The sequence below is a fragment of the Protopterus annectens genome, chromosome 6.part0 (genome assembly GCF_019279795.1).
Source record: "Protopterus annectens isolate FY-2018-M chromosome 6.part0, PAN1.0, whole genome shotgun sequence".
In the NCBI taxonomy this organism is placed as follows: domain Eukaryota; kingdom Metazoa; phylum Chordata; order Ceratodontiformes; family Protopteridae; genus Protopterus; species Protopterus annectens.
This window is the reverse complement of record NC_056737.1, coordinates 615,349,520-615,375,297: the sequence shown is the minus strand read 5'-3', so window position 1 is coordinate 615,375,297 and position 25,778 is coordinate 615,349,520. Positions and strand designations below refer to the sequence as shown.

General features: G+C 38.2%; 1 protein-coding gene across 1 annotated transcript in view; it reads left to right on the top strand.

Moving 5' to 3' along the window:
• The window catches only part of NEMF (nuclear export mediator factor), a 1,922,187-nt gene that overhangs the window by 86,990 nt on the left and 1,809,419 nt on the right, over positions 1–25,778 (top strand). The window contains exon 3 of the mRNA XM_044074284.1: positions 21,556–21,658. Within this exon, the coding sequence (XP_043930219.1) occupies positions 21,556–21,658 (103 nt within the window). The remainder of the gene's footprint in view (positions 1–21,555; positions 21,659–25,778) is intronic.

Genomic DNA, 25,778 nt, shown 5'->3' with positions numbered 1-25,778 from the left:
AAGACTACATTTTCAAATTTTGTAGGTTATTGGACAGAAGTACTAAGAACTAGAGAATGCTACTGCATGTGCACAGTGTAATATATTGTCAGCAGTTACAGCTATACAACTGTGGCTAGATAATACTCAATAAGGAGGTGTTTGTACATGTTTAATATATTCTAGTCAGTGTGTGGTACCATTAAGTCAAAAAAGCTGACATGTCAAGAATAAAGTTCAACTGTCTTTTTCAGACTGTGGAACTTATGTGCATTTTCCTAATATTTTGGGTTGTTTGGCTTGTGAAAGGCTAAGCGTTGTAAAAAATAATTTATAGTGTGAGAACAAAGATTATGTATGTTTTAAAATTAAATACCTCATCACAGTGGCATTTCAAGTACTGTGCAGTACCATAAAAGGGATATTATGCATGACTATGCTAATTTGTTTATGGACTTAGGAAACTTGCCTTGAGAGTATCACATACAGATAATACCTGGTGTAGTGCCATGTGGACATGCTGTAGGATGGGCACTTAGATGTAGAGTAGAACAGGAACTGAAAATAATGGAATGGCTAGGTGGTATTAAATGGTTTATAGCAGGAGAACGGTGCTAAGAAAAAAGAAGAGTCACAGTTTTATTGATCTACAAGGCATAAATAGAGTGAAGAAAAGGGTACAATACACATTGCTTACATTTGTTAAGTAGTCTCATGAGTTGCAAACAAAAAGTTTTTCTCAGTTCACTGCTACAAAGCAGAGTTTAGTAGTAGTCTAAAGAAGGGCAAACACTTGAGATTTTCTGAGTACCAGGTGGTAAGCATGTTTTCTGTCAGATAAAGATCAAGCAAGGAAGCACAACATTGTGTATCTTTTAGTATGCCACCAGGCTCTTTAGACTTCCATTTTGTATTTTGTCAGAACCCAAGATCTTCCAAAGAGCTAATGCTTATGCAATTGGTTGCTTGCAAGATGTTGTAAACATAATTGCTGACCTCTTGGTGTATAATTAGACACAACAACAACATGAGAGTAGACTGATACAGCTGATGAATAGAATGGGATAGCATATTTTCAAGTTAAATAAGGGGAAAATGTAAAATGTGAGTGGCAAGTTCAGAATACATTAATCATATTCTATTTCAGATGACCAGAAAAAATCTAGCGGTTGTGTAAATGTTAATCCCAAAAGTCAAGCAGGTACTTGCAGATGTCTCTGTGAGAGTGCATTATCTTGCACAGCTTGTAGCCAGTCCATCTGAAATAGTTATGCCTTTGTTGAAAGTGTTAGATCATGATGTAGTCTAGGAATTGAGCAATGAAAGGGGTTTTGAAGTGATCAAACGATTATACATCTCCCATTGTTATGTTACTATGATGTGAATAAGTATGTTGTATTTCAGGTAGATGCCTGTCAGTTGACCCATGAGCAACTGGTCTATTCTCTTCAAGGAACACCAGTTGTTCATCAAGAGCATTGACTGGTGCACAAATGAATTGCACTTAGAAGTGAACTGTTAATAACAGTGTATGAATATGAGACATTCCATGAATGTATTTCACAAGGAAGTTTGTGTAGAAACAGACTAAAGGTGTTTTAAAGCATATTCAGATAGTCATTTGTTTAAGGCACCTAAAAGATTGCAGAACTTTACTTACAGAAGTTTGTTTTCAGAGAGATATATACAACCAGACCAGACAAGGAATCACACACAATGGATATTTTGAGAAGAACAAAAAGTCATTTGTTTAAGGCACCTAAAAGATTGTAGAACTTTACTTACAGAAGTTTGTTTTCAGAGAGATATATACAAACCAGACCAGACAAGGAACCACACACACTGGATATTTTGTGAAGATTATATTTGCCAAAGAATCATGAAGAACTAACTGGTAGGAGGAAAAAACTATAGAGTATATAGGTAATGTCACAGTTTAAAATGACAGCAGAATAATTTCAGAGGTGTAATGATAATATTTCCTTAGTAGTAGAACTGCTGAAAGATGTTACAGTGAAGGCTTGACCTTAGCAATAGATCATCAATAAAAAAAATTGTTCAGTCTTCTTTTTTTTTTTTCCAAAGAATTATGTTCTTTCCAGTGGTGATCAAAAGTGACAGAATACTGTTAAGTCAGCTGAGAATACTGATGTTTGAAAGGCCACATGAGGCACATCAGATTGTGTCAAAGAACAAGATGTATAATGTGCTAGCTTGGAATTTAGCTCAGATGGAACATGTAATAGAGCTTTGCCATCTGCAGTACATAGTATATACCGTAACAATAATCCAATGGGAGAGGTACTGTCTTACTCAATTTTGGGGCATCCTAAGATTAGAATTAACACTCATTTGTTCAATTTAAGACTAGCAGTATATCTTATTTGTGGAGTGATGTTCTAGATTTGATGAAATTATTGAATTCTCAGGCACAAAAAGAAAGAAACTCTTGTCTTCTTGAGGGAGGGAATAACTCCAGTTCTTGTATCCTGATAGTGGTCGCACAGGTCAGGAATTCAAGAGGTTGTTGTATGGGGGTTAATTTGGACATATAATGTTCAGCCTACATCTGTAATCAAAGGGATGGGGGCAGGGGCCATGTGGAAAAAAACTGTGTAAGCAGTGATGAATCTCTTAAGAAAGAACTGAACCAGTGAGGATTTTTCCTCTTGTGATTTTGGGAGTGTAGCAATGTTTTCATACAGAAAATCTGCCTGGAAGCTGCGGTGGTACAACGGTAGCATTGTTGCCTCACAGCAAGAGGTTCTCCTGTTCGATTTGTGGCTGGAGTGCCTTCTGTGTGAAGTCTGCATGTCCTCCCCATGGTCAAGTGGCCTCTGAAAGACATGCGTGAATGGACGTGCCTTCGCTGAAGGTTGGGCGTCGGGCTGGCAACTCGGCACCATAAAAAATCTACTGCCAATCATTAGCGGACCGGAGTTCCGCTGTGGCGACCCCTAACCGGGAAAAGCCAGAAAGACCAACAAGTACAGAAAGTCTGCCTCTGCCTTGCTCAACTGCAGATGAGCAGAAGGCTTAAAAATCAATTGGCTACTTCATGTACATTGTTGATGCTTTAGAATTATCATTAAAAGAAAGAAATACTGGAGCAGATTCATCAGCGACAGAAATGCTGCTGTGAAAAGACTTGCAGAAGATTAACAAGTTGAAAACAAAAGTAAGAATCCAGAAGTCATTGGAGAACTTGCAACCTGAAGTTGTTGATAAAGCATCTGAGCCATGATCTTTTGTAATTCATTGGGAAGATGGTACATGGGTATAAAAGTAATTTTAAATATTTTATGCAAGACAGTTAAAGTTGATGTTCTGGGAAAGGAAGCATTTGGAATTGTTACAAACTGTTCTGTTGCAAGAAAATAAGAATGTGATGATTGTGATAGTCGGGGGTTTAAGAAAAGGGCCCAGATTCCAAAAGACTTGTTCTCAATGTAAGTGTACATAAGAGGCACTAAATGTGGCTTTTCTGTATATACTAGATTCATTTTTTTCCCTAGTTTTATTTTTATAAGTACATCATCTAAATAATTAATACAGTCCAAGGCATATTCATATTTCAAATGAAAAAAATAGTAGTCTGTTGTAAGTACTGAAAAAATTCCTTTAATAAAGCAGTGTCAATTTCCCAGACGAAAAATAAATCCTCTAGATCACATCCACAGAAAACTTATTTAAAAACCTCAACAATCAAACCAAAATATATAATGTCAAATTAAAATGTTTTCATCATTATGTATGTTGTAAGTTGTACAGTATGTCCAAGTATTATCATTGGCTCAGCATTTATCCAAATTTTCTTATATAGTCATCTTTATCCAATATAGATAACTAGGCATACCTTTTCTCTTCTTTGTTTAATAACTGTTATCTGTTTGTGACCTATTTTAGTGGCTAACTCAATGTCTTAAAATGTCAGAGAAGTAATATTATTTTCTAGTAATTATTTTTCTACCTGTTGCCAAAAATCCACATGTCAAAGGGCTGTGTAATTAATTGATATATTGAGGGACCAGCAAGTGGTAAAGGTTTATTTGTTGCAGCTGTTTGGTGTCTCCAGTGCTTGGGAGCTTGAAATATAGTTTAAGTACTGTTTATAGCTGATTTTGTATCACTGCAATGTTTGCCTGGAATGTGGAAAACGTATTTGAGATTATTTTCACTGCAGGTTACACTAAATATTAAGAAAAGCAGAAGAGAAGTACTGGATGGGAATAGTGAGAGATTACTGTAGCACACTGACATGCTTTGGGGGAATGACTTGTTTTGTTTGGTTTGCAAGAACTAAACTGCAAGGGCATTGGGGGAGATTGTGCACTTTAAAATGTTAGACCCTGATCAGAATTTTGTCAGTCATTTGAGTAAGGCCAAAAGCTCTCTGTTATTGTGTATAAACAAAGCTGAAAGTGCAAGGGTGAATCCAGTCAACAAGATTAGCATATCACTTAGAAGAGAAATTAACTAGCATGCCAGTGAACAAGAAAGGCTTGTTCACAAATGACAAAAGTGAATTATGTATGTTAAAAAAAATTGAACATTCTAGTAAATATTTAAAAATACCTTTTCATTAGAGGTAGTAGTGCATATTAAGGTTTTGTGTTTTTTTTCCTAAGTAGAAATGAGTGTGAGGAGTAGAGAATAAAATTTGTCCTCCAGGTGACCATGAGTAATATTTGGTTCAAAAGTTGTCTACCCACAATATATGACTGCATTCACTATTACCGTCTTTATCCTTGATGGTAAAGTGTCTTAGTGTTGTTTTTGTCTCCACTGTGACCTAAATCTCAGCAACTACTCCCCCCCTCACCCCAGAAAAAACATCAGTCTGTCCCTAGACGTTACTCAGTCTTTTCTTAGGCTGACTTGGAATGCTTTCTTTCTTTAATTTTAAAATGCAAATAGGTATCTTTGCATTTATAATCATTATCAACCCCCTTTTTCCCATTTTCTACATGGCGTCAGGATGTCATGTTAACTATCACCATCTCTCTCTGGATTCAGTGCCACACCACTGCATTCTTCAACAATTATGCCTGACTGTTGCAGATCCTCTCTCATACAGTCCAGCCACTTCTTTGCTGGATGCCGTTGTTTTCTCTTGCCTTCTTCTGGCTGTCTCAAATCTTCTTTTTCAGATTGTCTTCAGCTTTTCTGCACGTGTCCATACCACCATAATGAGTTCTCTTTGACCTTTTCTGCAGTTGGAGCTACTTTGGCTTCTGCTCTTATGTCCTCATTTCCTCATCTGTCCCACAGTATGCATCCTACCTCCCAACTTGGGCACTTAATTTCCATCATCTGTAACTTCCCCATCTGCTCTTCCTTTACTGCCCATGTTTCTGTATCATACAGTAGTACTGGTCGCACCATTGTTTTGTACAACTTACTTTTCAGCTTCTTTGACATTCTTTTGTCATATACTACACCTGACAACTCTGTACCAGTGGACTGAGACCCACTGATTCTAGCTTTGATATCTTCATTCAGATTTCCCTTCTCCTGAACAACCCCTCCCAGATACTTGAAGCTGGTAAACTGTCCCACTGTCTTCCTTTCTATCTCGGTTCTCAGCATCTTCTGATTTCCCCCATTTTCTGCCATTACTACTGTCTTATCTGTACTCAGCTTCATCCCATGTGCCTTCAGTTTTGCATTTTATTCCTCTGTCGTTTACCGATGTTCTTGCTCAGAGTTTGCCTGTTGTGCCACATCGTGTACATACAGCAGCTTTTCTGTCTTAGCTAATGTAATCTGTCACCACAATGAACAGCAGTAGGTTCAGAACTGAACCCTGATGCATAACCCACTACAACTGAGAACCCCTCTGTGAGACTGAATGCTGTTTGTACTTGGGTCCTTGTGCATAGCATGCTGGGACTTCAAACCACTGCAGGATTGCCCAAATCAGCTTTCTTGGAACTTTGTCATATGCTTTCTCCAAGTCTAGGAATGCCCAATTGGACTCTTGTCTCTAGCTTCCTCTTGACTATCTGTCTCGCTGCAAACATTGGGTCAGTTGTACTACATTCTGATCTGAATCTGAACTGCTCATCTTCCATCTTACTTACAACTACTCTGGGTATCCATTTATCAATCACCCTCTCCAGAACTTTAATGCAGTGTGACAGGAGTTTGATACCTCTGTACTGCCCACAGTTGTGGATGTCCCCTTTGTTCTTGTATACTGGCACAAGTATGCTTATTCTCCAGTCATCTGGGGTATAACTTTCTCTCCACACTGCTGTGCGTACCCTCGGAAACTATTTCTCCCCTCTCACCCAGAAACTTCACTATATCTGCCGTGACCTCATCTGAGCCTGCTACTTTCCCTGACTTCATTTTCCTTAGCGCTGTTCTTACTTTTTCTATGGTAGGCTCCTCCTTTTCTCACACTCTAGGCTGTTTCAGGGGCAGTACAGCTTCTGTGGTGGTTTCTCCCATCAGAAGCTACTTGAAGTTCTCCTTCCATCTTCCTTTGATGTCTTGTGGACTGGTGAGCAGGTTGTTGCTGGCATCCCTAATGAAAGTTGTCTGACTGTCATCTTTATTTTGCTGTCTTTGCCTTGCAACCTGATATAGTTTTTTTGTTTTGATTTGAGTCACCTACTGAATCAGTTTCCAGAAGCTAGTGGAGTGCCTCTGATGCCCTGTTCTTTGTTATTGCAACTCCTTTCTTAGCCTCTTTATTAGCCAACAAGTATTCCTTCCTAGCCTGGTCCATCTTTTCTATCTCTTGCATTTTCTTGCACTCCTCCTTTCTTTTGATGACTTCCTGGATTTCTGCATTCCACCACCAGCTTAGTTTATGTGCCTTATTTCCATACCTGGCTTGATCACATATCTGTTCTGTAGTCCATTAAACCAAAGAACCAAACTGCGGAACTGTAAAAACATCCAAAAAAAAAAAAAACTCAGATGCCCACTAGTTCCGGGTATGATTTTTATTGAAAATAAATGAATGCTTTCGTCCACTTTTTTACTGCAGACTGTTCCGTTTGGTGTCTGAAACAACATGTTTGTTAATGAAGTAAAAACAGTAACTATGATGTTTAGGGATAGGAATTATCCTTTGGATATTGTTGAACGTCTAATGCAAGAGACAGTAATGGGAAGAGGAGGTTGTTATAAATCTGTACTAAAATATGGTTTGGAGAATACAGGGAATAAGGACAGTGACACGAATCTTGCTTCAAGTGGACACACATGGCACACACATGCATACACTAGAACATATGCATGTAGTTTCAAACAGTGCAAATAAAGATGTCAAGAACATATAACACACAACTGGATTAGATGCATCAAAGCACAGGGGTAGATGAAAAATTAGGTCAGAGTCCCACTACAGTGTATAGAAAAGGAATGAACTTAAAGAACAAATTCGAGAATACATGTAACAGGAAAGGGGGAAACAACTCTGCTGCAAAAGGAATGCTTGAAGCCAATGTAGGCTCATATTTGAAGGCTCTACTATTGCAGTGGGTAACAACCAAAGATCCATTTACCTGAATGGGAAATTTAACTGTAACACCTTAGGGGTAGTTTTATTCGCTCAGTGTGGAACCTGCCCAGCTTTCTACATAGGAAAGACTATAAGTGCATTAAAACTTAGAATTTATCAACACGGTTATACAATTAGAAAAAGGACATGACTAATGCCTTATACAAACATTCTAAGTCGTGTGAAAATTTCAGAACATTTTGTCTTTTATATTGGAGTAAGTGCCACACTTTGAAAGGGGAGGTGATTTGGGAATCCTTTATAGAGAGAAGGAAATTACATTGGCATGTATTTTTGAATGCAACTTATCCCCCAGACATTAACGACGGAATTTCCATTACAAGTTTATTAATCAACAAGTCAGAGATTTAGATTTTAACTAGTTGATGAAGGTATTGACCATCTTATAACATTACAATATTATTATTTATAGCAATTTATTTAATTTATGGGAGCATTTTAGTGATTTTAGAGGGAATATTGTTATGTACAATATACTTTTATATTATTTAGTTAACACATATAATGTAGTGATCCAGTCACGAGATGGCAGCGTTACCATTAAGATTTAAAAGTTGGTGCTGGGAGAACTGGAAGTCTGCGGTAAACAAGTGGACAAAAGCACTATTTTTTTTCTATACAAATTGTACATGGAGTTAGTAGGGATCTGCATTTTTTTGTTTTTGATGTTCTGTAGTCCTCAGACATGCTGTTTTGAGGCACTGCCATTCTTCTTCAACTCCACTTATTGTTTCCTCTTCGTGGGGTGCTAGAACCCTGACTACTTCCTTGAACTGATTTGCTTTCACTCCTCTCAACTTCCAGGTCTTCAGCCTTTTCTTTGTTGACTTTAAAGCCTTCTCTGACCCCTTTTTATAGCTGATTTTGGCAACCACTGGTTTATGCTGTGGGATGACAGTTTCTCTGGGAATGACTTTGCAATCACTGATTCTAACCCAGTGCTCTCTCCGTATTAGGAGGAAGTCTACTTGAGTTTTATTCCACTCTTGTTTGTGATCTTGTAACTCTTTCTTTCTGAATCATGTGTTGGCTACTGTCAAGCCATTTGCCAGAGAGAAGTCTAGTATGGGCTGTCCTTCTTTATTCCTGGTGCCCCACCCATGTGTACCCAGGCAACCCTCATATTCTGTTCTGTCTTTTCCAATATGTGCATTCAAGTCACCCATTATCAACAACAATTCATGTTGTTCTGCTTTAACAAGTTGGTGCAGCAACTGCTGTCTGAATGTACTCTTCTGTTTACTATCACAACCCTGGTGAAGGGCATAGGATCGTAATCAAGCCTGTCATTAGGCTGGAGTCTGATTGCCATAACTCTGTCACTAATTCTGATGACATTTCTCACTGCTTTCTGAAACCTGACCATTGCCACAATTCCGAACCATTTCTAGCCTGGCCTCCTCCTCCTGAGTAATAGACTCTGAATCCCAAGCCAAGTGGCTTTGCTTGGACTGCCCTTCCATCTTGGATACTTAGGATGTCCAGCCTCCTCTGTACCATGTTATCCACTTCAAAGCTTTGTCCTGTCCGTTGGACCTACATTTAGTGTAGCAATTCATATTTGGCTGGTTCATTGGTTTTATATCCAGCTTTCGCTCAACAGAGCTGTCCCAGGTAACCCAGGCTGGACACCTAGACACTGGCTGTCCACTAGCTTATTGACACAGAGCTGCTGGGCTTTATTGGCAGGCATACAGTGGCCAATAGGAGCACATATACTCCTCCCACAATTAGCATGGGTCACTGGCATAGGTCGGAGTAGGCTGTGTCTTCAACCCTCTTATTACTGGCAAATACCCATGCCTCAAAATATAAAAAAACAGACTCTGCTGATACCAGTAAAGGCTGTCCCTCTTTAGAACTCTTCTATTCAGATGGGTATAATTAACTCCACAGGCAAGCTCCAGCGACACAATTCAATTATTTATTATTTTATTGTTTTGGTTTGTTTAATAAACGGCAGATTAAGCGCTTTCATCTCCACTCGGGAGACTTCATCAGAATCATCTGCTGAAAGCAACCATCCATTTAATATACCCTATCATTAAATTTTCATTGGTTAACTAGTTAGTTAATTAAGTAAATAAATAAGTTAATTAGCATATGTCAGATCAAATATACTTGAAATCAAATGCATAAGCAATATTACATTTCCATATTGTATAACATTAAATACCACCTATAAGTGTAAATGTCAACAAATATATAAATGAACCTATAAAACAATATATTAAATTAATCCTAAAAATAGTACAATGTAGTAAAATTATGCAACTGTAAAAACTTAACAACTGTGAAAATACTTTTAGTACAGACCAAAATACATTATGTGCAAAAGCAAGAAACTGTAATACCATGCATTACTATGGGGGAAAAATGCTACCAAATACCTGGAAAACACATATAAATGTTGTTATGAATAAAATACATATAAATTCAATAAATAATAAGTAAATAGTATATGCATTATGTCATGTGAGATTAAAATATTAAAAATGTTAAAAAGTATTGAAAATATGTTGCATATTAACATTATATGTTAACATTATTATGGCGGGATAGATCAGTGTACACACTTGTATATGTATACGTTTTACTGATGTTTCTGTCCTTTCAATGGTGTTATTGTAAAGGATTTGTTTTCAGTAATACCCCATACTGAAGGTTTAATATGGTTTGAAAAAATGTTGACTGAATTTGTTTTTTTTTCATCTGATGAATTTAAACTTGTTTTGGAAAATATGGAGTTGGTACTGAGATACAACTATATCTACTTTCAAGGAGATCTGTACCACAAAATTGATGGGGTTGTCATGGGGTCCGCCTTTGCCCCCATATATGTCAACATTATTATGCTGTATTGGGAACAGCAATTTGTTTTTAATTCTGATTACTATACATATATTTGGGGTACTACCGATTTTTGGATGATATATTCATTTTATGGAATGGAACAGAGGATTTTATCCCAAATTTATGGAATACTTGAACCAAAGTACTGGGTTCTTGCACTTTACATTTGAATTAGGGTTGGATGAAACACATTATCTAGATGTGAAGTTACAAAAGGGCTATAAAAACAAAGTCTATAAGTCTATTCTAACTCATATTTACACTATGAGAGTGATCACCCATATAATCTTAAAAAGAGTATTATAAAGAGGCAAATGGTTAGAATAGCAAGAATGACATTGGACAGAATGGATTTTATGAAAGAAATTGAGGTTATACACAATATGTTTGGTGAAAGGGGATATCCTGACAAAATGATTGAGCCCATAAAAAGATGTGTGGTGGAAGGATGGGGAACAACTTGTCTATCATTACTGACTAGTGGAGAGATTTTTGGAGCTCCTGGGTAATACGGAACAAATTACACCTCAACTCCCTTACTTAACATTGACATATTACACCGACATAAGCTGGGTTAAAAAATCTATAAATGATACATGGAATATGTTCAGTAGGATGCCAGCTAGGGTGGATTTTTTTCAAAAAACCCTGAGGTATAGTTTTAAAAGGAATTTTAATTTAAAGAATATATTGGAGAAGAAAAAGGACTATCATAGAGGGAGGAACATGTAAAAAAACTGGGACATTCAAGTGTGGTAGGTGTTCCCAGTGTCCTTTCCTTCATAGCTGGAACAAAAGGCTTGGATATACCCAGTATTGGTTACAAAATTAGGGGTAAAACTATTCCAGTTGTTATACCAATGGAGTGGTATATTTAGTATACTGTAAGGTTTGGTGGGCATATTATATTGGAAAAACAGAGCGTAACCTGAGGTTACGTATATGTGAGCATGCACATGATATCAACAGGAAGAATGAAAATAATGCCCTGTACAGACACCTACTGACCTGTAAGGAAGCAGACTTTACATTTTGGGTATTAGAGGAAGTTAAACAAAGTGAGAGAGGGGATGATTGGGAGACCCGACTGGAATTTCGGATAATGATTTGGCAATTAAGACTTGATGCATGTAACAATTTGGGCCTGAATGACCATATTTCCATCACCCCTGCCTTAAAATTATTATCAGTTAACCCCAAAAGATCGGCCCTGTAAGGAAACCAGTAAATTCACTAACACCATTGAAAGGACAGAAACATCAGTAAAACATATAAATATACAAGTGTGTACACTGATCTATCCCCCCATAATAATGTTAATATACAACGTATTTTCAATACTTAACATTTTTAATATTTTAATATCCCATTACATAATGCATATACTGTTTATTTATTGAATTTATATGTATTTTGTTCATAACAATATTTATATGTATTTTCCAGGAATTTGGTAGCATTTTTTTCCCCCATAGTAATGCATGGTATTACATTTTCTTGCTTTTGCTTTGCATATAATGTATTTTGGACTGCACTAAAAGTATTTTCACAGCTGTACGTTTTTACAGTTGCATAATTTTACTACTTTGTACTATTTATTATGATTAATATATTGTTTTATAGGTTAATTTATATATTTGTTGACATTTACACTTATAGGTGGTATTTAATGTTATACAATATGGAAATGTAATATTACTTATGCATTTGATTTCAAGTATATTTGATCTGACATATGCTAATTAACTTATTTATTTACTTAATTAACTAGTTGACCAATGAAAATGTAATGATGGGTTATATTAAATGGATGGTTGCTTTCAGCAGATGATTCTGATGAAGTCTTCCGAGTGGAGATGAAAGCGCTTAATCTGCTGTTTATTATTTTATTGTTTTGGTTTGTTTAATAAATAATTAAATAGTGTCACTGGAGCTTGCCTGTGGAGTTAATTATACCCTTCTGAATAGAATATTTCTAAAGAGGGACAGCCTTTATTGGTATCAGCAGAGTGTTTTTTTTTTGTATTTTGTTGTTTGTGGTTCGTGCAGTGTTTGCCGTGGATTACTAGAATTACGCATGCCTATTTGGCGACATTAGTCAACACAACCAAATCACCTAGAGTCAAATTTTACATCATAGAGTGTCTAGTCCTGCCACAGAGCAAGCCTATCTATTTCATTCAAATGTAATACCATAGATACTCTAGTCAGTACCCAGGATTGTATTTAATAATGACTGCCCACGTCTAGGAGGGTTGTGGGCGCTATACCCAGTAAGAATTTATGGCAGCCCATCCACTCATCCACGTTCCTTTTGAATAGTGTAATAGAGGTGCTCTGCTTTAGTGAATTGGCAGCCTATTACAAAGATGCGTCAGTCACTGGGAGACAAATCTGTCCCTCCAGCATATCCTATTCACGTTGCAGGCCATATTTAGGTCACTGGAATGGGTAGCTCTAGTCCCATTTGATTTATTATTGTGCAGCAAATTCATTAGGTTTGGATCGGAAATTACTCTGTAAGCCAAGCATAAGTCTCCCCTAAGATGTCTATTCGATACTGACTATAGTGAGAAGGATTTTAGTCGGTCTGTGTAAGGTACATGCTGGAGTCCCTTGATCTTCTTAGTTAGAAACCTCTGAGGTCTCTCCAATTGCTGCAGATGCTTTGTACAGTACATACCGAAAGGGGTGTTCTACTCAATTATGGGCCTGATTAGTGACGAGTATAGAGGTTGTTATAACCTCCTTTGCTCTAGAGGCGATGCCTTTGCTAATCAAGTGTGCTATGTAGAAAGCCTTCCTTACTACAGTAGACACATGATGGTGAAAGTTAAGGTCACAATCTACTTGTGATCCCAGATCTCTTACCACCTTGTAGGTACATAGGGTAGTGTTAATTTGATGGTGTGAAGGGACATTGTTTTACCGAAGGGAATAGTGTTGCATTTCTTTGCATTCAGTTTGAGACCATGACTAAGACACCAGTTGTTGATTTGCATAAGACCCTCCTGAAATGTACTGACATCATTTGGGGATTCAGTAATTGCACCCAGTTTGCAGTAGTCTGCAGACTTGCTCAGCCACAGCCCCTTAGTTTTGACATAATTTCGGAGAACTATATACCAGATAGTAGGGGCCTATCACTGACCCTTGTGGCACCCCGCTGGTGACAGGTTTGCTGGTTGATGTGGAGGCACTCACTTTGATAGTGTATGACTGGTTTGTGAGCCAACTGGCAACACTTCTTACAACAAAGGGGTTTACATTCAGTTTGCTAAGCTTATTGGTAATGCCTGAATGTGGGATTGTATAAAGGCCTTTTCCAAGTCGAGCTATGCTGTGTGCACAGATTTTCCTTCATCAGTGGCCCTGGTCACATTTTCAAAGAAATCAACCAGGTTTAACAGGCAGGATCTGCCCTTGAAGCCAAATTGGGTTGGATCCAAGGTTTGGATGTCACCTATATCTTTATGAGGTCCATGATGATACGTTCCATGGCTTTATAGTTGAGGCTGGTCAGACTTATGGGTCTATAATTCCCCATGTCTGTTGCTAAGCCACCTTTGTGGAGGGGAATAACTGTTGCTGTTCTCCATTCTGCAGGGACAAAGCCTGTGGTTAGGCTGTGATTGAAAAGATTACTTGATAGTAAGGCTAGTTCTTGTTTGTTTGTTTAGAAGACAGCCTGGGATGCCTTGTGATCCCATAGAGGCTGTGTTTTTTGCCTAGGACAAGGCTTTAATGACCTGCTGTTCAGGTATGTAAGGTGGGGGTGGGGGGGTTGAGGGCAAAGTTTGTGTTAAGTTTGGAGGGTATAAGGGAGTTACATTTTTACCAAATCTATCCAATAGCAGGTTTGCTATCTTTGTGGGTTCAGTGTATGTGATACCATTTATCACTAGTTTGGAACATGCTTGGGTCCTACCTTTTAGGCTATGTATGTAGCTGTAAAAGGTTTTATGGTTATGCTTGGTTGTGGTTGCCAAGTTTTTCTCAAAGTTACCCTTAGATGATTTGACATGTTGTCTTATTTGCCTGTTGAGGCTGAGGAGGGTGCTTTTCCATTGCTGGGCCTCACCTTAGTTTTTTTAGACAGCAACGTTTTGTGTTTGTTGTAAAGTTTGCTGATGCTGAATGTCCACCTGGGTGGCTTGTTTTTTACTTGGGGCTCAGGCTTTGATTCTCTCTGGAACAGCTGAGTCTATACACTTATAAAGCACCAATTTATAACTGAATTTGCAATTCATAAGGATGAAGCTCTCTGTGATTTGCCACTGATCTGAGTAGCAGATACCATGGGAGTTGTGAGTGAGTGTGCACTGCTTTCTTGCCCATCTTAGGAGGAGAGAATGTGTGACCTCCCACTGGATTCCTACCTGGTACTTGGCATAGGCCAGAAAGTGAACTCCTAAGGATAACAGGGAGGGCTCAGTCATGTATAGTACATTAGCGACAGTTTAAAGGCAAATATGAAAAACACACACGTGTTGTTTATAAAGACTAGAGCTGCATGTACAACATGCTGTGACCCACACTTGACAGGCTTCCGGATGGAGAGATGAAAAGTCAGCAAGCAAAGGAGAGTAGTAGTGCTGAAACTGCATTCTTTCTCCCTTGGTGAGTACCTTCTTGAGGTGGAACCTGTTTTTTCACAAAATCTTACCAAGGCAACACTGATGTATAGACTATATTTATATAGCCTATATCATGAACAGAAGTAGGTCAAAAACTAAAAAAGATAGCTGGGTGCACAAGACCCAGGGTAAAAAAAAAAGTGCTCAACCCTGGTAGACGCACTGGTGTCAGGACTGGAAAAAATTACAGTGTAGAATCTTCAGAATACGGAAATATTCCTACAATGGGGCCAGGCCTGTTGTAGAAGGAAGCATCAGTCTACAAAAACTGATAGGCCAAAGAAGAGCCATAAAGACGACAGAGTGGACTGTTGAGGATAAGAAAGAAATTATGTTTTGTTACTATTATGCAAAAAGCCCAGAATTCTCAGACACAAGATATACACAAAGATTAAGAGATAAATTAAAGGAAAGAAAAATACTTCCACAGGAAAAATTGTTAGAAGCTTCAAATAGAAATTTGCATTCATTAATACAACAGATTTTTGAAAAACAGTATATAGATCAAGAAACTTTGATATGTTTAGAAAAAGAAGCATCTGAGAAAGAAATATGGACATGGGAAAGAGAGAGATTTGATATGGTGCAATATTTATGCAAAGGAGAAAGCCAAATTAATCAATATAAAGAAGGCAGCCCAAATATATTCAAACAGAAATATAGGCAAAGGCATCCAGATATGAAAAATTTCACAATAAAAAAGAATATTACAAAGATGGAATGCAGAAAAGAAGATTAGTAAAGTAGCAGTTAAAAAAAATAGAAGCTGAAATTATGGAGTGCTTGTGAAGTGAAAGATTTGATGTGTAGAAGGTCTAACACGGGTTACATCATAGCATGATGGAGCGAATCCCCAAAGTAAGGAGAAACAGGAAGATCAGGAAACATCTGAAGAAGAAATATGGACATGGGAAAGAAGATTTAATATGGTGTAATATTTATGCAAAGGAGAAAGCAAAACTAATCAATACAAAAAGAGCAACACCAAAGATATTTGAAGAGAAATATAGGCTTTACAATGCAAAAATAAGAAGACAAAGAGGAAAAGGAGGTTACTAATGGAGAAGTTAAATAAATAAAAATTGAGGTTGTGGAACACCTGCAAAGTGAAGGATTCGGTGTAGAAAATCTAATGCAGAAAGCACCACAGCAGGATAGAGCAATGGATATCCAAATTAAGGGGAAACAAGTGGACTATGAAGCACTTGGTCAGGTGCCTTACCAAGACAGTTTGGAACCTTCCACAGGGAACCAGTAAAAAAGCTCACTTGAAGCTAGACAGCAAGAGAAGGAACAGGAAACTAAAAACTCTGATGCAGTCAATGTTGAGGAATGATAGGCCAGTGAGTTCCTATATGACAGAGCAATGGAGGGCACGGGATGAAATTGAAGAGAATGTGCCACAGGAAAATGCTATAGAACTTTCTATAGAATGCCAGCAGGAAATGGAAAACAAGGGATGTGCCCGCAGCTTGGAAGAAAATGAGCTAAGAGAAGAGTTGCTTGATTTAATAGAAACAGATAGCTATATTAAGATCAATGAAAGAAATAGACTGCAGAAGGTCAATAAAACCCCAAAAGTTAGAAGTCTGTTAAAACAAATGAACACAGTAGTTAGGACTGTCCATAGAGATCCATGCAATATAACACACGTAAACAGGATATATATTACTGTGCAGCTAAATTAATAACTGATAAAACTCTACCACAAGAACACAGGGTAGTGAGGGAAAGGAGCGGGAGAAATCGAATACCATCATGGAAGTATCGACTAGAGAAAAATATAAAGGAATTAAGACAGTAAGTGTCACTGTTAGAAGATTATAGAAGAGGAAACAGATCAACAAAAATACTAAGCAAGATAGATGTGATAAAAGCAATGCGCAGTATTAAAACAGACCAGGATCTGTCATGCAGTAGGGCAAATAAACTAAAAATTTCAGCACGGGCAGAAAAACTTAGAAGATACACAAATAAATATAAAGGAAAAGTACAAAATAAGAAATTTATTGATGACCCAATAAAGTTTTATAGAGAATTGGGAAACAAGGTAAAAGGAATTGAAAGACTGCCAAAAAAAGAAGAGCTAGATACATTTTGGAGAAATATCTATGAAGATCCTGTGGAACATAACGAAAATCCTATATGGATAAAGAAGTAAAACAAAGAATAAGAAGTTTAAAGGTACAGGATATGAAATGGGATCAAGTAACAGCCAGAGAGATTGAAACAAAGTTAAAAAAAAACTCTAATTGGAAAACCCCAGGCCCAGATGCAGTACCTAACTTTTGGTTAAAAGTACTAACATCTTTGCACGAAGACTTAGCCATGAGTAAGAACTATTTATATGCGCACCCTGAACAGACGCAAACCTGGCTAACAACAGGAAAAACAATGCTCCTACTTAAAAGTGAACCTGCAAGCTACCCCAAAAATTATCCACCAGTAACTTGCCTTCCGACGACGTATAAACTCTACATGGGAATTGATGCCGACAGAGTTTATAGTCATTTAGAAGAAAACTCAATTATGGCAGTAGAACAAAAGGGCAATAGAAGAAAGTCATATGGAACAAAGGATCATTTGTTAGTCATAGTGGAGAACTGTAAAAAAGGGAAGGATCCAAGTGTGGCATGGAATGACTACAAAAAAGCATTTGATAGTATCCCACATTCATGGATAAAGGAATGCTTAAAAATGTATAAGATACACCCTACACTGACTGTTTACATTACAGTAACCATGAAACCATGGCAGACTACTTTGCAATTAAGCTATGATAAAGGGCAAATTATTATTCCAGGGATAAAAATTCAAAGGGGGATATTCCAGGGTGACTCTGTCACCATTGCTATTCTGCCTTGCCCTTAACCCATTAAGCTGTTTACTTAACAGCTTAGGCCATGACTATAATTTGGCTCCTAGAAAACAAAGTCTGAAGACTTCTTATCATCTTTTTGTCGATGATTTAAAACCGTATAGCTCATCAAATGAAGAACTGAAATCACAGCTGCAGGTTGTCAAAACTTTTTCAGATGATATAAGAATGTCATTTGGTCTTGATAAATGTGCAAAAGCAACCTTTAAAGCAGGAAAACTGCATCACTAGGAAATATCAGTTTGGGACAAGAATGTGATGTAAAAGAACTTGAGCAAGAGGGAGTGTGTAAATATTTGTGAAATGATGAAGGATCAGCAATAAAACATGAACAAATGTGAATAAAACTCAGTAAGAACACTTTAGAAGACTTAAATTAATCCTGAGAACAGCATTGACATTTAGGAACATGATCCAAGCCATAAACCAATTTGCTCTTCCTGCCCTAACTTACAGTTTTGGAGTGATTGACTGGCCCCAATACATGTTGGATAGGTTAGATATTAGAAGAAGGATGCTTCATGCTCACCAAATGATCTATAAAAATCTGTGTATACCAAGATTATATATTTCCCGTTCCGAAGGAGGGATGGGCCTCCTTGAAATTGATTACATGTATGGATCTGCAGTTGTGGGATTTCACACACATCTGCTGACCTCACAAGACCCAAATGTAGTGAAAGTTTTGAAACATGAGGAGAATAAATCTAAGATGACCTCTCTGCTTAATCTAGCAGAAGCATAGCATGCGTCAAGCAGGAATGGAAATCAAACTAGTAGATACAAATCAGGTAGCAACTGAATCTGCCAAAAAAAAAAAAAAAAAAAAAAAAAAAAAAAAACAAGATAGTGGGCTATGTACACGTTGGTTTACAAAGTCCATTGAACATGTGGGAGAAACCGACAAATGTAGGTTTTGTAAATCTGAATTGGAAACAGTCGCACACCTAGTTGCTTGTTGCGACACTCTAATGGCAGAAGGACTGTATACTGAAAAGCATAATAACGTGGCAAGACTGTTACACTGGGGATTGTGTAGAAATTATGGTATTGAAGTGGCTGAAAAACACTGGGAACGAGCCACAAAGCATCATAGAAAATGAAGTTTATATCACACAGGATCACCCATTACCAACAGTTCAAAAGATAGATGCTAGAAAACCAGATATAGTCATCCAAGAAAAGAAGACAAAAGTAGCATTGATCATTGAAATCGCCACACCTAATGACTGCAGTGTCCTGCGTAGAGAGAGAGAGAGACACACAAATTCATAAAATACCAGGATTTGCAAGCAGAAACGAGCAATGTGGAAGAAAGATACCCAAATAGTTCCAATAGTAGTAGGAGCAACAAGTCTTCTAAAAAAGACTCTACAATCATATTTAGATATGTTACCAATCTATGTAACCCAGTACGAATTGCAAGAGGAGTCATTACTGGGCACATTGCGGGTGCTCCGAAGAGCACTTCTGGCTGACATCAGCGATTGAAACAGTACTAATTTCAAGAAGTTTAATCGTACTTTGACTTAGGAATGGGGTCCATTTCCCATCATAGTATTAAAAACCTAAAAGATATGACGAAATTAAAAAAAAAAGATGGGAGATAACTGAATAGCTGTGTACAGAAAAATTCATCTGGTGAGAGTGCATGTTCTTGATGTATTCCCATCATGCTGTGAGTGGCTGTACAGTTGTGAATACTTGACATTTGTTTACTTTAAGTTGTTTTTGGATGGATCTTGTTTAATCACCTCAGACCCACAAAACAAATATGAAATTAAATGCAGTATAAATCAACTAAAAACTATGCAAGTGGAGTTGATAATATTCCAGATGAAGTCTAAAAACTAGTTATGAAAAAGCATTTAATTATTTATATAATCTGTGAAACACATGATGCCTGTAGCTATACCAATAGACTAGAAGAGTTTAGTTTTTACACCAGTAAAGAAAAAGGATGACAGATTAAATTACCAGAATTAAAGGGACACTAGCCTTCTATCAACAGCTAGTAAAGTAGTCTTGTCAGTTATATGCACCTGATAGATAACGGAGAAAAGTGATAAAGGGAGTCAAAGCCTGGATTCCATTTTGGCTTTAGATGCACAGGTAACATTTTATTCTAAGACAGATGAGAGAGAAAAGCTGTGTGAAAAACCAAACCACTCCCTTGACTTTTATTGACTTTTCAACTGCTTTTGGGAGTATAAGTAGAAAATCATTCCAGAATGAGCTTCAAAAGTGCTAGTGTACTGGATAAGTTGATAACTGTATGGAACACTTGTCATGATGCTAAAACAAAGTCAAAACTGTGATGAGGGTATTGTAACCGCTAAATAGTAAACTGGCTGAGGCAAAAAAAAAAATATATATATATATATATATATATATATATGTGTGTATATATATATATATATATATATATATACAAAATTTCCATCATCACAAATTGCCTCACACACATTTCATACTATTTACATTACATGATCACATTTTCATTCTAGACTCTGTGTCTGTCTGTATGTATGTATATATGTAGATGGATGAACTTCAGAACATCGAACTGCTGCATGCTGATCCTGAAATATAGAAAGTCAAAAGTGAAGAAAAAATACCCACTGCTAATTATATGTGCCAACTCCAAAATCGCTCAGCAGAATGGAAAGGTCAAATTCCCAAATATCCCACTTTTATAATCCTGCACAAACTTAATGCTGGCAGAAAGAAGCAATCAAATGAGTTTTGATTACTTCAGCATAAAATGAAATTCAACATTATGAAGTTTAGATTTATATGTATGCTTTTCAAACACACATGTACATATATATATATATATATATATATATATAGATATATATATATATATGTATATATATATATATATATATATATATATATATGTTTTATATGTTATATGGTATGTATTATATGAAGTCTTTAAGAGCAAACTCTCTTTCTTGATTCAGTCTTTTTATATTTGATATAATAAGATTGTTTTGTTTTTGTTTTCGCTGTTGTGACAGCGTATACACAGACATGTATAGTTGTATATGCATTTGTAAATGTGTGTGTGTGTGTGTGTGTGTGTGTGTGTGTGTGTGTGTGTGTGTGTATATGTATATATAACACCTGTTTATGTATATACATATAGATATTTATAACTATATCATGTTGGAGTTTGATCTTTTGATCTGAGTATTTAAACAATAAGATATCAACATTACCTTCTTTTGGATTCCTCATAAATTATGACATTGTCAGTACCTTTTTAGGTAGGTAGAATTCCAGGTTCTAAATGCTCACTGTCATGTAATGCAGCACTGTTTTTCTTTATTTGCTTATTCATGTATTTGTAAAAACAGTTATTGTCTACAGTGATGCAATATATTCTCATTTGTATACAGTGACGCTGTACAGTAATATATGCCAATTCCTTCAGTAAAATGATTTTTGTCAGTAAATACTCTATATTTTCTGTTTATGCTGCTCTATTCATTTTTGTTTCACCTTGTAACCTGGGCTGAGCTTGGTTGTCTGATCAGTGCTCTACAAATTCAAATTAAATCTGTTGCACAAACCATACAATCAGATTAAATGCCCTTTACCATCTTTCTGAACTGCATTAAACAGTAAACCATTAAACTGATTGAACATTTTTCTTCATGCAGGCCCGACGCTAAAGCAGTACTTTTACTTGAGTCTGGGATCAGAATTCATACAACGGAGTTTGAATGGCCCAAGAATATGATGCCATCTGGCTTTGCAATGAAGGTAAAATATAATTTTGACAGTTCCATTTTACTGACCGTCTTCACTATAGATGTAAAGGAAAAATGAAATATTGCTTCCAGTAAACTGACCTTTCTAATGAAGGAAAGATTTTCAGTTTACTTTCTTTCAAATGGAAAACTTTCTGCCATTAATAATAAAAAATGATGTTTCATTTTTATACTGTGGTCTACTAAAGACCACTGCTTCCCTCTGAAGTACATCTTGATGTACATTCTGCAGATGTTCATTGTGAAGTTCTTTTCTGCTTTACACCTTCTGATTAAGAGCAGCTGTGTGACAAAGTGGTATTGAGTTATTTGGGAACGTTATTGTGTGGTGTAGAATTGCCACGATTTTTAAAGATCTTAATTACAATTTCCATGCACCATTTTATACTGTTCGTGATGTATTTTGAGTCTAAGGTCAGCCTGCCTGGTGAAGCTATTGCTTTGGTGTCTGTGGCACTCCTTAGAGTTTGGAATCTCTGTTTTTCATTTGCAGGTGGACATTCATTGATACTGATTATTATCACCAGCACTCCCAGAGGTACATTTAAGAGTGTGACATTACAGACTTTCAGAAATGTCAGAGTGCTGTACTCCTACTTCTGCTAAGGGCAGTCTCACATCACTCTGTTGCACAGAACATTCCAGTATGTTTTTCTGGAAATACTGGGGCTTTTGTAAACTTAAAGATTATAATTTGGCATGACCTACATATATGATGCATACAAATATGATGCATATGTACAGAGAACCATACTGTCAAGTTTTCAACTTTAGAGCACTTTATGGTGGTCAGTACAACAGTGCAGGGATCAGTCATGTCAGGTTTGCCATTAATGTAAAAAAAAAAAAAAAAAGTCCATGTGTACCTTTAACTGGTGTCAATTCAAAGCTCCTTTTTGTGGTGGTACTTTGTTCCGCTCTGTTTACTCCCCAGTTTGATGTGCTCAGCATTTGATAATGGGAAGTAAGGAAAAGTGTCCTGTTTTGCTGTACATATAAAAAAAAAAATTCTGTCCAATCTTTATATTTTTCTCCCTGGCCACACATACTTACAGCTGCATAATACTGGAGGATCAGATCTATATTGAATCTTCAATGTGCCTTATATCATGATTCAGTATATTAGAATGTACAACCTTTGCAACTTCAGGCACTCATTAAATATATCGAATTAAGCATGCACACTTCCAACATTACCCCCACTGCGCCTCTTACATTCCTGCAGCTTAAATCTACTAACTCTTAAGATCTCACTGCAAGGGGAAAATGGCTAAATCCCTTACCCCACTGCCTCTTGATCTTAGAAAAAAAATGTAGGCAGCATTCATTTACTAAGTGAATGTCAAGCAAGTATCTATTGCTATTCACTTACACACCTACACAGCACCGATGTGCACAAGTCAGTTAAATGCATTGGACCTGCAAGTTGCCGAAGTACATACCGATACAATGCATGTCCCCACCATACTAGTTTCAATTCCACATTTCAAAACAAGGACATGTTCTCATGTTGCCAGTGTTGGTTATTGTAGTTACTATGTTGACTGCTTGTTTTTAATTTTTTAAATTATTACATTTGGAGTGTTCTGTACCCTGTTAACATCCCTACTTTATTAACTATGCAAGGCTGCCCAGTCTTGTAATTGTTGAAGTCCTTCACTAAAGAACACCATGTTGTTGATATTTTTTTCTATAGCGATGGGAATGATCCACTGTTTACTCAAACACTTGGCTGTCATGATGTGCTATGTGCAATACTTCACTTTCAGAACTGTACAACCTTCGCTTTCACTGTACTGGAAATCTCAGTCTGTATGTGTCTTTGTGTATGTTGTTAGAGAGGCAGTAGCCAAGTTCAGTGTTTTCACTCATCTGTCAGCTGTATTATTATTTTTTGTTTAACATCTTAACCTCAGATTTTATCATGGGATATCTATCTGTCTTGAGAGCACTGGTGATGTTATTATGTAGTTCATTCCTGAAGTGTGCTTTACACATGCTCACCAAAACTCATCATCTGATCAGAAATGGGCTTTGATCCCACTTTCATTTTATGATAATGTTATAACATGAGCATGTTGAAAATTTTAGATCTGAAGTAGTTACTTCATTTGATCTGCTACCTGTGGGTAGTCGGATCCGACAGCTTTCCAAGCTTCAAGATCCGAGCTCCTAGCTCCTCCCCCTACCCATAATCCCTTGCTACCAACCACATTACCTCAGATCATTTTTTGCCGCAGCTAAAGACGGTTGCTTCTCTGTGAAGAGCTCCTAGCATTTGGTGAGATTATTCCTTTTTTCGATAGATAACCTATTTTCTTAAGAATATTATAGTTTAATACGTGTGTGTGTGTGTGTGTGTGTGTGTGTGTGTGTGTGTGTGTGTGTGTGTGTGTGTGTGTGTGTGTGTGTGTGTTGTTTTATTATCCAACTCCTTAAAAAAAAAACCTCTTTCTCTTTAGTTTAACTTGTCTCTCCCCCTCCCCCCTTTAGTGTTTGGGTGTGTGTGTGAGAGGATAATGGCTGAATCTAAAGCTATTTTTTCAAAGTGTACTGAGTGTGGCCACAAGCTTTCCCCAGCTGATGGCCACACTCAGTGCGTTTTATGTCTGGGGGCAGCACATTTGTCGGAGGCCTGCCAGATCTGTGCGGCCTTCAACCCTCAGGCACTTAGGGACAGGAAGAACAAGCTGATCCTGGTGGGAAAACTCCCTCAGGAATCGGCTTCTTCTTCCTCTCCCAGCCGAGCCCAAGCTACTCCTGTAGCTTCGGCGCTGGCTACTCCGGTAGCTGTACCCGGGACTCAACCTCCCTTATCCGGTACTAGCTCTGTGGAGTCTGGGTCTTCTTCCCATAAGGAGAAGAAGAAACATAGAGAGAGGGAAAGTCATTCTTCTAAAAGGCGGGCCGAGTCTCATCCCTCGGCTCCACCTACGAAGTTGCTGAAGTCCCCTGAGAGGGTCTGCGGATCCTTGTCCTCTCGGCTCCGTTCACCTTCTTTCTCTCCGGAGCCGGAGGAGGAGGATAGGTCTCCCTCGAGGTCTTCGAGGCGGCCTTCCCGGCCTGCCTCGACTACCTCTTCGCGGTCCACCAGAAGCATCTCCGAGGCAGACATGGATCGGATGATGCGAAGATTTTTGCAGACCCAGATGCAGATGGGGATGCTCTTGCCTCCCCCCCCTTTGGGAGGGACGGCAGCCCCCATTTTTGCCCCGATCGCTCCTTCTCCGACCCGTTTTTGGGTCTCGGAGTTGTCGGATCCAGGCCCTTTCGGATCCGGGGATACGTCGGCACCGACAGGGTTAGTATCTTCGACGCCGACTATGTCTTCGAGCTTGTCGGATCCAAGCTCTCGGGGCCGAGGGTTGAGCATCGGATCCGAGGGAGTGGTTGTGTCTTCGGCGCCGATTGGGTCGGAGCACACCGCTACCTCGGATCCGATTGCTTCGGCTCCGACCACGATCATCTCCTCGGAGCCGAGGAGGTTGCTTTCTCAGGCTGGTGATGGTGAATCTCCTTCGGCTTTTGAGGTGGTTGAAAGGGTACTGTTGAGATCATCCAGGTCCCCGACCGGGCCTTCGGATCCACCCGTACCCCCACTGTATCAGGGTCTGTCTTCGATCATCCGTCCATCTGGACAGCCTGCCCAAATCCTCCAGCTAGTTCCCAGGGAGGAACAACACCCGGTAGACGAGCCCTCTTCGGACAGTCCCGCCGAAGAGGTACCTCGAAAGCACCACTGCAAAAGGAGGCACCTGGACTCCCCCGAGTCCATTACCACGGATACGGATTTGGAGGATACGGAGGGTTCCCCAAGGTCACCCCCTGAAGATGTCTCATTTGGGGACATCATGGAAATGCTGCGTATAAGAGGGGGGTGGTCTGCCCAAAAACCCTCCCTGGACGAATCCGTATTCCTGGAGGCCTTTGAGGCAGCCCCATCTACCTCCTGGGTGTCCCCCCCCAGCCGACCCCTTGGTGGACTTAATTACTAGAACAACGTAGATAGCTGATAAAATCCAATGAAACACAACACACGTTGGATAAAAGACTTTATAGAACGCAAAGCTTTCAGGTAAAACCCTTTCTCAATACTGAATACATCCAAGTAA